Source organism: Crinia signifera, chromosome 6 (genome assembly GCF_055691185.1).
Source record: "Crinia signifera chromosome 6, ASM5569118v1, whole genome shotgun sequence".
NCBI lineage: Eukaryota > Metazoa > Chordata > Amphibia > Anura > Myobatrachidae > Crinia > Crinia signifera.
Window position 1 is genome coordinate 36,079,986 of NC_139222.1, and position 13,941 is coordinate 36,093,926.

A 13,941-nucleotide genomic window follows, 5' to 3' on the forward strand; every position below is an offset into this window, starting at 1 on the left:
GTGCGTGTGTGTGTGTCCACAAATATTAGACTGTTCTATATAAGATGTTGTCTGTTGTGTGAGGACACACAACGTTCCAGCGGGGAAGTAATGTAACACCCCAATAAGGGTTAATGTTTATACATAAACTAAAATGTTATATGGTTGTGATACAGTAAATGTAGCAGATATCAAAAGTAATATTAGTAGTTAATTAATTATTTAGGAAAAGTATTAATGTGTTAATACCCCTTATTAATAGAATATTGTGGACTGAACACTGTTTACCCCTTTCCTGAACTGACAATGGACTTGTCCTCCTAGCCCATTAGGGTGGACTATACCATATACCCTGCTTTAAAGGGGAGAACTGTGAGGAATATTCCAGAAAGGAAAATATACTCTGACAGTTGGCAGAGCCCCTGCTCATCAGGAAACCCCAGAGCAGGGACTATAGAGATGCTCAGGGGAAAGAGCGTTAGGTGTGTTGTGGATAGGGGATGAGGAAAGCTGAAGTGCAGCAGAAAGGACACTGTGTAGCAGTGGTGGAGAGAAAGTTAAGGCAGCAGAGCTGCGCAGCTGGAAAGTGTGTGATGCGTTGCTGTAATTAGGAGAATACTTACCAAAAGGGCTCCGGTGATTTCCCGAGGTCCCCTTGAGCAGCGGTGACAGAGGCGGTGACTGATCCAAGCTGTGATCGATAAAGAAGAGGGTGTGGTGAGTGATTGTCCAGCCCCAAGGCAGCACAGTACAGCCTCCTGCATATCCCACAGATCAGCCCAGAGATAGTCCAGCCGGAGACAGCCTACAGGATGGCCCACAGATAGCTGTAACGCCCCTGCAATAACCTCATAGCCAGCCTAACACCTCTCCCGGCTAAAGAAAGCATTGTGTGTAACATTCACCTCATCCAGGCAGCAATAAGCAGTACCTACACTGGCATTTGGGGAGAGACTCTAGTAGTTAATACTGCACACAATACCCAAGTCGTCCTTAGCTACAAGTTAGGAGGAAGGGAGTAGTGGCTGCTGAATCAGCCCCAAAGCTGCATATTACAGAAGTGGACTGACACTTATAGAGACACTTGTGGCAATTATACTGCTAAGGGAGAATTGCTTATATCATTCTACTCAGGATATTCCAAAAATATTGCTAGCTTCTGTCATCTATTATCAGATTATTTGACGTTCAAGTTAAAAGTCAGCAGCATTATTACGCAAGACTTACCTTATGTATTCTCTTGACTTTGGATTACAAATACACAGAGAGTTGACCTTGCAGCGTGGGACCTAAAAAAGAAAGAATATTTGTTATAAATAAGCTCTTAAAGAACAGGTGACTGCAGTCATAATAGGGTTAACCCAAGACTATTGTAGACATAAACAATTATTGCGCAATGATAATCTAGTTCTGGTAAAACGCTATAACCTGTTTTGATAATGTAACGGTTTGTTATACATTGCAGGTGAATGGATAGTTGCTTATTTGTTTGTTGCAGAATAGTACAACTTATGCTCTAAGTAATATTGTTATACATCAATATCTCACCAATGTTACGTGGGAAGAATCTCTGATGTTTGTATTTATATATTGATATTTTGTGCATAATAGTATCCTTGATTTCCATCAGTTCCTTTAAGAAAAACGGAGTTCCAGCTTAATAAAATTACTCTATTATTTTTCCTCGTGAGTTATTGTGGTGAGCTGTTGATAATTGCTGTTGCAAGATAACCTGTAAGGATAAAGATACTTATCTGAGAGAGTATCACATATGGCTGTGTGTGGTACCACACACAGCCATACATGGTAATCATCATCATCAATGGCTGCCGGGCTGTGTGTGGTATATTGATAATGTGACGTCCAGGTAACTATTAGTGTCAGTATTACAAGATGATATACTAGAGGGTTGCCTACCCTCCCGGAATGGCCGGGAGGGTCCCGAAAATCAGGTCACCCTCCCAGTCCCCCAGAAAGGTGGAAAGGTGGGCATCCCTCCCGGTTTCTGGGGGATCCCCGCTCCCCCCCTGATCGCGGCTTCCTCGCTCTCACCTCGCCGTTTAAATAACCAGACCTGCCGATCTCCGCAGAGGGGGCGGGGTTAAAGTGGCATAATCGGGTCATTTAAACCCCACCCCCTCTGAGGAAATCGGCACATCGGGTCCGTTTCCATCATGGGGGTGGGGCTTAATGGTGGCACGCTTAGGCCCCACCCCATAACTCCTGCTGAGAATCTCCTCTCCGGGCTTCTCTGTGCAATGTTTTTTCCTAGACTAGAGATGGGTGTACGTTGTCAGGAGCCTATAACCAGGCAAAGAAACTCCGCGCCGCAGTACAGACTGTGCATTGCCGAGATGGCGCAGCAACTAGTCGTCGCTACAGAAGAAACGGGCAGAATTGGTGGCAGGGCCCGGAAGCGTGTTATAGACAAGGGCCTGACACACTGCATTTTGACCCCATTTGCGGTAGTTTACCCCTGTTCCCTGACCACTGGTCTAGTGTTAGCACGCCCCTAGTAGAATTTGTGATTCCGGTAGATAGTCAATATTAGATAAGGGGGCCTCTATATACATAATTACTGAAGATCTGTACTCACTGGTCTTGTTCAATTTGACTCCTACCCCATACCTCCCAACTTTTCCATTGCAAGAATAGGGACACTCGCACGGCAAAGCCGCGTGAGCACCTGAAAAGGGGTGTGGCTTATACAAATGAGATTGTGATGTATGCAAATGAGGGCTGAGCCTCCGTTTTCTGTCACTGTGCCTCTGAATAGATGCTCCCAAATGCTCCCCCCCCCCCCCCCGCAGCGGGACACTGCCGGCCGCGGGAATGACGCGGGGAATATCCCCAAAAACCAGGATGTTCCCGCGTTTAGCGGGACAGTTGGGAGGTATGCTACCCTACGTCTATTCATGTGAGAAGATCACTCTCTGCCCCTCTTATTGAGTTTGTGGTGTATATTGGAGCAGTGGTGACCGTTGGGTTGGACCCTTGCTGCTGGGTTGCGCTTAGGAAATATAACTGTATGATGATTATCAGCATTTGCGCCACTGCCAGTGCGATATCCAGGCCATATCTATACTATGGTCTCATACATGTAAAACCACAACTTCCTAAAATCATTGTATAATAAGCAGACTGCAGATCACTGGCTGCTGCAGATACCTGAGGGACGTCCAGGACTGTGACCGCACAAAGGGTCCAAACCTTGATTTTCCCCAGCAGACATGTTCCGTCTTCTGTTGCTGCTCCTGGTGGGGGCCATCTACGCTCAGGAACCCGGTGAGCTGACAATCTAAACAGTATCCCTGTATTATAGAGTGTTTCATGTACTGAGTGTATTTGTGCTTTACATATGTTTTACTAATTCCCGTTTATCCTTGACATATTTCATCAAAGATTGAGGGAAAGGTGATCAAATCTTGGAGAGACAGAAAATACTAATCAATTAGACAGTGTATCTGTCATTTTTCAAAGATAGGGGCTGATTTATCGATGAGTTTTAAAACTTATTGCATATGATGAACCAACCAATCAGCTCCCAAGTGCCATTTTTCAAACACATGTCAGGAGCTGATTGGCTGGGTCATCCTTCATTGCACGCAAGGAGTTTAAAACACATTGCATGCGATAAAACTCCAGATCGGCCCGCTGCAGTAGCAGAATTTAAAAAAATAATAATCAAAAAGAGTCTTTACATGCGATAAATCAGAATGTTTTTGAGGATGCTAGAGGAGGCGGTGGTGGCGGCAAGTGGAGTGGTAAGGCAGAGTTTGGGGGTTTAATTTTACTGGGGGTAATGGGGGGCGCTGACAAATTTTGAAGTTACGCCACTGCTCTAAGATGGAGGGTTACTTATTTAGTGTATTATTTCCAAGTTGAGAATCACTGTAGTAGTGCGTCTGCATCAAATGGGCTTAGTTCAGGGCCGGCTGGAGGGCGGTATTTCGCCCCCCCTTGCCGCCCGGGTACCTGTCCTGCGGCGTATATGTGCGTAAAAGCTGGCGGCAGCGGCAGCGGGGGGGTCCCTGCAGTCAATAAGAAATAACGAGCGCTATCCGCCGGGCTATGCGGAAGCGCTTCTGTTTTGGAAACACTGGCCGCACGCTGATTGGCTGAGATTCAACCAATTAGCGTGCGCCGTGCGGCCAGTGTTTCCAAAACAGAAGCGCTTCCGCATAGCCCGGCGGATAGCGCTCGTTATTTCTTATTGACTGCAGGGACCCCCTGCTGCCGCCGCCAGCTTTACAGCACCGCAGGACAGGTACCCGAGCGGCAGACACCGGGGCGCCCCCACCCCGACTTGCCTGGGGCGCTCTGGTGCCTTGCAGCGGCCCTGGCTCAGTTATTCTTCTTTTTCAATTGATATTGACAGAAAGATAATTATCTACATTTTGATTTTTTTTAATTAACAGAACCCATTCCACCAGTTGTTTTTATGCTTTATCTTGTTTAAAAAGTTTTAAATGATTTTGGTGACATAAAAACAGCAGTTCAGGGTGACTCAGAAGAAACGGCAGTTCAGGGTGACTCAGAAGAAACAGCTTTCCCAGACAGCCTGGAGGATGGCAGTTATATGCCAGATGACCTACAGACCACACCCCTCCACTTGAATAAATTCTACAATGTCTCAATGGCAGTCACCATAGGAAGGGGGCACGCTGGCACCTGTCCTGGCAAAGTGACCTCCTATATCTTCAACATTGCTTTCGACTTTTTGCAGAACTTTAACTCCGCTCAGGTTTGTGGGAACGGGTATGGGTCATAAAGTCAATGAAGGTCCACATACATTAGCTCGACCATTGTAGGTCGACAGGGCTTAGTTTGACACCTTAAATAAGTTGACATGGCTAAGGTCGACAGGATTGGAAGATCGACACCGGCATTAGGTTGAAAATGGGAAGGCCGACAGTCAAAATGTCGACATGAGGTTTTCACGTTTTTTGTCCCAAATGTCGACATAGTCGACATGGATACCGCGTTTGTTTACTCGCTGCGCTCGACACAATATTATATTGTCCCACTATGCCGTAGCGGATGGTAGGGTATGAAATACCACCTGTCGACACATGTCGGCTCAAAAAAACAACAACATGAAACACTCATGTCGACCTTTTAACTGTCGACCTAGACATTGTCGACCTAATGCTTGCGTCGAACTTCCAACCCTGTTGACCTTAGCCATGTCGACTTATTTCAGGTGTTGACCTAAGCCCCGTCCATCTTCATTGGGTCCACCTAATGACTGTAACCCATGGGAACAGTGTTTATATTTTCCTCTATAATGTTATATCATTAAAAATCTAGTTCAATAAGTGAAAAAAAAATCTCAATACATTTTGCTATTTTGAAGCAATTTTGGAACCAACCATATACAGGTGACGGAGATGCGGGAAGCGAGTCCCTCCTGCTCGGCTGCGCCATCTTGCCTGTGATATTTGGGAAGATGGGGTGTGTGCACTAGAGAGCGCAGAGTTTTTGCATTCATTGTACTGGAGCCATCTTCCCGAAGATATCACTGACAAGATGGTGCTGGCCATAAGAATACATACCTCCCAACAGTCCCGATTTTAGCGGGACCGTCCCGATTATCAGGGCCTGTCCCGCTGTCCCTCCCGCGGCCGGCAGTGTCCCGCGGTGAGGGGGGGCTGTTGGGAGTCCCCCCAGTCAGCTGCTAAGCAGCGGTGAATAAACATCTAGGGGGCTGGGGGCATGGCTAGAGGCTCACAGAGCCTCTGGGTTATGCCCCCATAGCGTCACAATGGCCCCCACGCCCCGTGGCCTCACAAAAGAGCTGCGTGTATAGGCCACGCCCCCGAAATTAGGCCACGCCCCGAAAATTTTGATGCGCCTGCGGCGCGCATAAGCAGTGTCCCGTCTCCTGGTCCGGCAAAGTTGGGAGGTATGAGAATAGGTATACAGACCCGGGGCCCTCCAGCAGCTTGGGTGCAGGTATCTAATACCTCCCATCTCTGCCTCCCTTTAGACTTACTTTGGGGGGCAGTCATGGTGTCTGTTTGGCAAAACGAGACCATGATGCAGAATGCTGGGAGCAATGTATACATGATCCCTCCCAACTTTCCAAATTTCTGCAGTGGGACTCTTGGGGGGTGTGGCCTGGCAGCAAGGGGGCATTGCCTGCCAATCGCGCCACTCCCACAAAGCCACATACCATTTTTCCCGCTGTGGGGGCATGTGAGCTGCTGGCCCCTCTGGCTGCGAAAATAGATGCTGTGGGCATGACGGGGGGGACTCTCAACTGCCCGCCCCCCCCCCCTCCTGCCGTGGGAAACTGTTGGACCCGGGCGGGACACGAGAACATCCCAAAAAAAGAGGGCCATTCCAGCGAAAATCGGGACAGTGGGGAGGTATGCAATAACGAAATGGAAGCAGGTTGCAGGTTGGTGGTTTCTCAGTTTCAGAGCCAGATGTAAAAAAGTGATAAAATGGAGAGTGATAACCAACCAGCCAATCAGCTCCTAGGTGTCATTTTTCAAACCCAGCCTGTAACTTGGCAGTTAGGAGCAGATATTGTCAGGTTTATCAGCCAACGCAGAAAACTAGCACAAAATGGTTTTACAAAGGTGTCAGAGGCAGATATGTGAGGGCTTACTTTCAAAGGGTTGGGATCATTGGGTAGACACCATTAGGTCAACATGCAGGAAGGTCAACATGCAGGAATGTCGGCATGACTGTACGTCAACATGGGTTAGGTCGACACAAGCATTAGGTCGACATGGGGAAGGTTGAGAGTCAAAAGGTGGACACAGTGTTTTTCAAAAAAAATTGTCCCAAATTTCTACACAGTACCCTCGGCACACTATTTTATGCTCCCACCACGCCCTGGTGGATGGTAGGGCATGAAATACCACCTGTCGGCACATGTCGGCTCAAAAAACAGTGAAAAACCCCATGTCGACCTTTTGACCTGTTTGTATCGACCTAATGACCCTGTCGACCTACGGTCATGTCGACTTTCCTTCATTGTCGACCTTAATGCCTGTCGACCTAATGTTTGTTGTCCATCATGCTGTAGACCTAGCGATCCCCCTTTGAATGTTATTTCGTTACCACGTACACGTAGATGCTGCTGCATAAAGTTGGTTTGATCTGTTACTGACTCTTTCCTGTTCCCGGATCAGGCCATCTGCAGACGCTTGGGAGGGAATCTAAGCTCTATACAGAACAGTGGCATTAATAACCACCTCCGAGCGCTGGGACAGAAAGTGTGCACTAGGCAGAATTTTGCATGGATCGGCGTGTGGAAGCCCAGCAACGTGAGTAGCGCAAGATTACAACATTCGTCTTAGTCAGAGGTCCATGCTGTAGACACACACTAACACACAAGACATACTGACCTAGCCTTCAGGAATGGCTGGGAGGGTCCTGGAAATTGAATCCCCCCCCCCACCCGGCCCCCCGGAAGGGTGGGCAAGCCTCCCACATTTAGCAGGGTCCCTCCATCAGCCCCCGCATCCCCTCCCTCTGCCAGTCATATACCAGCATTCATGGCTCCCTCCCCAAAAAGCCTGGAATCACTGCATTTATGGGAATTGGGGTGGGCTCAATGGTGGCAAGTCCTGCCCATAGTTGCCTACCCTCCTGCATTCTGCAGGAGACTCCCTGGCATAGCAGCAATCTCCCTCTCTCCCTAATTAGTCTAGCAATCTCCCCCATGTCACCTAGCCCACATTACACTGTTACATCATAGTTACCTACCCTCCTGCATTCTGCAGGAGACTCCCTGACATAGCAGCAATCTCCCTCTCTCCCTCATTAGTCTAGCAATCTCCCTCATTTCACCTAGCCCACATTACACTGTTACATCATAGTTACCTACCCTCCTGCATTCTGCAGGATACTCCCTGACATAGCAGCAATCTTCCGCTCTCCCTCATTAGTCTAGCAATCTCCCTCATGTCACCTAGCCCACATTACACTGTTACATTTTTGGGAAAAAGGAATGAGAGACAGATACATTTACACTGACACATCAGTGCCATTTCCCAGCACTTTACCAAGTACATAGTAGCTCTTACTAACTGCTTTGGGGCTCATCTACATTTGGATATGTCATTTGAAAATATTCCTCTCAGCAGTACACACCACCAATTCTAGGTGCCATATTCACAATCTCTTTTCACAATCTCTCCATATATGGAACTAGACACGCCCTTTGGGTGGAGCATGACACGCTGTGCAAAATCCTATGACCAACTATAATCTCACTGAAACTAGTTTTCAAAAGTAGGCAAGTATGGTCCTGTCCCCCCAGAAAAGCTACAGAGAGACACCTCTGAGGCTTCTCTCGGAGAGTAAACAATTAAGGCAGGCAAGTATGACACACACACACAAACTTTTACAGGACTTAGCAATTGCAAACCTACTATTATAGGAAGTAATGTAACCTTACAGAATGTTTTCACGCCACGTCAGGATTGCTATATCCTTTTTAAACACTTTTTTTCACGTCTCTACACGTATCCTGTTTGTTTTATATTGTCGCAGAATTTTATGATTTTATGATTATACCAATAAAGTTTATTTTTATTACTATTTCCGACACTCTTAGTGCACCACACACAGACATTCTTCTTTCTCTACTGACAGTATATTATTCTGCTGATTGTCTAGTGGCAGTGGCGTAACTATGGTGTGGCAGCCCCAGCTGTGGCTTGGGGGAGCCAGCGGTCTTGGGGCGCACTGAAAAATACCTGATATCCTGTACTAACACACAGTTTGCTGTCACTCAGTAGTAGTGGGCGGCGGTGGCTGTGTACTGTAGCTGCGTACCGTAGGTGACAGCCCATCCCCTTCCCCAGTCTCCTCACCTCCTCTGCGCCTGGGGGCAGCCGGTGTCATTACCCGCACACACTTCCACTAGTATCCACTGGTGATGGAAGGCTACAGTATGTCAGCAGACGGGATGTCCTCCCTGTTACGCTGCACGGGTGCACGTCACTCCTGGGGAGCTGCAGCACTACACATGGCGGCGCACAGTGGCCCAGGTAACCAGTCTGCACCATTGTCATGTATTACTGAAGAAGGGGGGGAGGAGGAACAGGGGGGACCTAAATTTATAGTTACGCCACTGTCTAGTGCTAGCACACCTCAATAGCATAAAGACTCCGGTCCTAATATTTAAACGGAGGTATATTGAATCTTTGATTAACCCTGTATTCCTAGTGCGACCAACAAAATCTTCTATGTTTATTTACCATATATGTCTTGACCTTGCCCTATCTTTTAGACTTGTGGATACCAAAATGTAGACGGCAGCAAGTTGAACTTCGTCAACTGGCAACACGGACAAAACCACAACTCTGGAACATGGTGCACTGCCCTCAATCTGTCCAGTAAGTTACAGTAAGATTATAGGCAAATCCGGTCAACGGATCGATGATGTCTAGATGTTGGCAATGACTTGGACCTGGTCCACCGCTAAGAGTCGACTGTGACCAGTTAGACGCCTAAAAATGGTCGGCATACACTAGATTAACAATGACAGAAGGTCAACTCGCCTTGAGGCGTGTTCCGAGCGTGCCCTTGTTAAGGACTGTGTCAGAAGAGCACTGGTGTCCATGTACAGTCAGATGTTTTTTCTGCCATTAAGGGTGGCGGGAAGAGGTCAGGGATCTCTATACGGAGATTTCCTGGCCTCTGCAATGGGTGACTTGCAAGGCCCCACGGGCCGATCTGTCCTCCTAGTGTGTACCCAGCATTATGAACCTGTTGTGTAGATACATCCGCTCTGACACTAACTCCCCTCTCTTATTTTATTCTACCAGCCGGCCAGTGGGTCTCTGCCTCCTGCTACATTCAACTGCCCTTCATTTGCACCGTCTGAGAGTCAGCCGTATCCCTGCTGTCAAAGCCATGGCGGGCTGCACCAATTAGACTGGTATCCTATTAAACATTGATGCACTGGGAGTAAGGTGGTTATCCGCAATAATTCAATAAATCGCAATGCAATTTAAGTTATGGTGACTTGTGTATTTGTGAACGAAACAGGGTTACATGTTTATCGCAGCCTCACAAAGAAATCCATTCCACCAAACCACACCGCTGGTGGTCCCTTCCCCATCGGCATTACCAAGTGTGTATGCGCTTGCCGATGCTGACAACCTGTCGGTTCCTGGGCGCTAACAATGTCAGTGTTGGCGCAGATTGGGTAGTGTGTATGGGGATATACTCTGTCCCATTAATCTCCATTTTGGGCATTTACGAACAAGTTGGGACTGAAGGGAAGCGATAAATTCCACCTATTCAAGTCCAGCTAAACGTCCAGCAGAAATTCCACCATTCCTAACTACAGTTTGGGGAAGTTCAAACAAACCTTCAAAGGCAGCAGTTGCCCATAGTAACCATCAGCTTCTAGCTTTCCTTTATCAAGTACATTCTATAAAATGATAGGAAGAGGTTGATTGGTTGCAATGGACAACTGTAACATGTTATAATAAGCATGTAACAAGCTCGCGCTTGCCTCAAACAGGGTGCAGGTTGTGTAATGCAGTACGTCAGGCACATACCTCCCAACATTTGGTTGTTGTAAGGAGGGACATTTTAGGGGTGTGGCCTAGAGGGAAGGGGCCTAGCCTATGCTCACGGTGCTCCAGTGAGGCCACACCCTGTTTTTGCCATGGTGGGGGCATGCCTAGCAGCTCCGCGAGCTTCTGGCTATACCCCAGCCCCATTGTCTGCAGGAATAAATGCTGTCTATTCAGGGTGACAGGAGGGGACTCCCAACTGCCCCCCCCCCCGCGGGACACTGCCGACCCTGGGCAGAACACGGGAACATCCCAAAAACCTGGGATGTTCCCACGAAAAGCAGGACAGTTGGGAGGTGTGCAGACCTATGCAGGCCCAATGATCACCGTAACCCACTTTCCTGATTCTTTCTCTGGTGTGATGATTTGGGCACTCTGACCCACAGACACACACACTGCAGATTCGGGAGGAGAATGGGCTGTTACTGAGCAAGTGCAGCATCTCCATTCTGCCCTCTGCACAGCACAAACCACTCTGCACAGCACAACACCCCTCTGCACAGGGTGCCGGATGGGATCCCGACAGGCATTTACCCGACGCCGGGATCCCGACTGTCAAAACCCAGACAGCCGGGTTCCCGACGGCCACATGCTATTTTCCGTCGTGGGTCTCCATGACCCCCATAGAGGGAGAATAGAATAGGTGGCAAGCGCAGCGAGCTACTGTACCCACAGCGTGGCGAGCGCAGCGAGTTGAGCTCACCATGCTGTCTGGGTCCGGCCAGTGGAATCCCGACATCAGTCTAATGACTGCCGGGATCCCGACTGTCGGACCCCTGTACCACACCCCACAGCACAAACCCCTCTGCACTGCACAAACCCCTCTGCACTGCACAACACCCTTTTGCAAAGCACAAACCCATACCTCCCATTATTCACGGGACCGTCCAATTTTTTGGGATGGTCACGCGTCCCACCCGGGGGCCGGCAGTGTCCCACGGTGGGGGTGGGGCAGTTGGGAGTCCCCCCAGCATGAAGTGAATAGACGCTGTGCACATGCGCACAGCGTTTATTCAGCGGTGCAGACGGGGAGAAACAGGGCGTGGCCTAATATTTGAATATGCCATGCCCTCATTAGCATATATCACCCCCTCCACCACGCAAGTGTCCCTATTTCACATCGGAAGAAGTTGAGAGGTATGCAAACCCCTCTGCACAGCACAAACCCCTCTGCACAGCACAAACTCCTCTGCACAGCACAAACCCCTCTGCACAGCACAAACTCCTCTGCACTGCACAACACATCTCTGCACAGCACAACACCCCTCTGCTGCACAACACCCCTCTGCACAACACTCCTCTGCCGCACAACACCCCTCTGCACAACACTCCTCTGCCGCACAACACCCCTCTGCACAACACTCCTCTGCTGCACAACACCCCTCTGCACAACACTCCTCTGCCGCACAACACCCCTCTGCACAACACTCCTCTGCTGCACAACACCCCTCTGCACAACACTCCTCTGCACAACACCTCTCTGCTGCACAACACCCCTCTGCACAACACTCCTCTGCTGCACAACACCCATACTTGCCTACTTTTGAAAACTAGTTTCAGGGAGATTACAATTAGTAGTAGAAATTTGCACAGTGCCCTAATGAGGGGGCGTGTCACGCTCCACTTAAAGGGCGTGTCTAGTTCCATATATGGAGAGATTGTGAAAAGAGATTGTGAACCTGGCCCCTAGAAGCGTGGCTGTGTACTGCTACAGCTGAGGGGAATCTTTTAAAATGACTTATATACAAATGTAGATGAGCCCCAAAGCAGTTAGTAAGAGCTACTATACTTGGTAAAGTGCTGGGAAATGGCGCTGATGATTCAATGTAGACTAATGAGGGAGAGAGGGAGATTGCTGCTGTTTCAGGGAGTCTCCTGCAGGATGCAGGAGGGTAGGTAACTATGACAACACCCCTCTTCACAACGCCCCTCTGCACTGCACAACACCCCTCTGCACTGCACAACACCCCTCTGCTCTGCACTGCACAACACCCCTCTGCACACGACCCCCCCACAACACCTCTCTGCCGCACAACAGCCCTCTGCACAACACTCCTCTGCTGCACAACACCCCTCAGCTCAACACCCATCTGCACAACTCCCATCTGCACTGCACAACACCCCTCTGCACTGCACTACACCCCTCTGCACACGACCCCCCCCACAACACCTCTCTGCCGCACAACACCCCTCTGCACAACACTCCTCTGCTGCACAACACCCCTCAGCACAACACCCATCTGCACAGCATAACACCCCTCTGCACTGCACAACACCCCTCTGCACACGACACCCCCCCCCCCCCCCCCCCCACACACACACACACACTATGGATATGCTTCCAATGTGTTTGAGGGCTGTGTGTGGCTTGCAGGTAGTGAAATAATGGTTTTCACTTAATAGCCTGCAGCAATGCTTATTACATTCAGGTGTATGTGTTTGAGTAGTAATCAGTGTTAATTAGCAAACCCAGGCGTCCGCTCTCATGCGGTATCTCTAGGGGTGGTCATGAGCACTCTTTGGCGTCCGCCTGTTTTGTGCCAAAATGCACGGCGCGTTCGCCAATTGAGGCGGTTGTGGCACCGTACATTTTGTGTGCACGCCCATGTTTACGCCCAGTCAGTGGTGTAAGTTCATCCGAGTTGCCTGGAAGCAAGATAAATATTTACACATACACACCACCTTACATAAATTTATGCATGTGTATTATGGAAATTATGTTTAAAATAAAGAGACTGTGACCTCTATGGTCCTGCTAGGAGAGAGAGTCAGCCACAGAAGTGAAGTTGATGGCTTTTAATTAACTGATTCAAACTTGCAGGGGAGTAGAGGTGCCCCCTTTGGTGCAGGAACCCAGCGGCAGATGACTCCATGGCCTCCCAGAGTTACGCCTCTGGGAGCAGAGTTCTGGCCGCTCCCATAAAAACTCCCACATGCCGCCCACAATGACCGTGTTCTTGCGGACAGGTTTTTTCGCACGGAGAGACCCGTCCATGAGCGGTGTGAGGTCGCCGCACATGCGCATAGCGAAAGCTACGCATGCGCAGATAAAAAAAACCCCGAACCGACCGCGTACGGTCCCACCGCACCAAGCAGAATAACCCCCTAAGTCCCTACAATGAAGCAGTTGGTCTCTCAGGTTGAGGGGTGTTACCTCCCTGGTTGGGGTTGTGGCCTTATGGCCAAAACCCCCTATTGTCATCATTGCAGGGGTCTGGGAGATGCAGGCTGCCCCCCCCCTGAGAGTGCAATGGCTCTGGGGGGACAAGTATTTATTCATTTAAAACATGGGCAAAATATGGGATTTTGGTCGCATTTTCCCGTTTGCACATCCGCTATGTGGTCATTAGGTCAGCATGAGTGTTTCCTTGTATTTCCTTTAAACTGACTTGTCCATACGTTACCATCCCAG

At 49.0% G+C, this 13,941-nt stretch overlaps 1 protein-coding gene across 3 annotated transcripts; it reads left to right on the forward strand.

The window, feature by feature from the left end:
* Nucleotides 1-215: 215 nt before the first annotated feature.
* Nucleotides 216-9,959, forward strand: LOC146007534 (galactose-specific lectin nattectin-like). Of its 3 annotated transcripts, XM_083145966.1 has the most exons (5): nucleotides 2,844-3,264; nucleotides 4,473-4,723; nucleotides 7,125-7,259; nucleotides 9,233-9,338; nucleotides 9,771-9,959. In XM_083145966.1, the coding sequence occupies exons 1-5, from the start codon at nucleotides 3,210-3,212 to the stop codon at nucleotides 9,827-9,829; spliced, it is 606 nt and encodes a 201-aa protein (XP_083002092.1). In that variant the 5' UTR covers nucleotides 2,844-3,209; the 3' UTR covers nucleotides 9,830-9,959. The 3 variants fall into 3 exon arrangements, 1 of the variants encoding a protein (XP_083002092.1); XR_014444349.1 differs by lacking the exons at nucleotides 2,844-3,264; nucleotides 4,473-4,723 and adding an exon at nucleotides 216-696; XR_014444348.1 differs by lacking the exon at nucleotides 4,473-4,723 and having other exon boundaries at nucleotides 3,014-3,264.
* The last annotated feature ends 3,982 nt before the right edge of the window (nucleotides 9,960-13,941 follow it).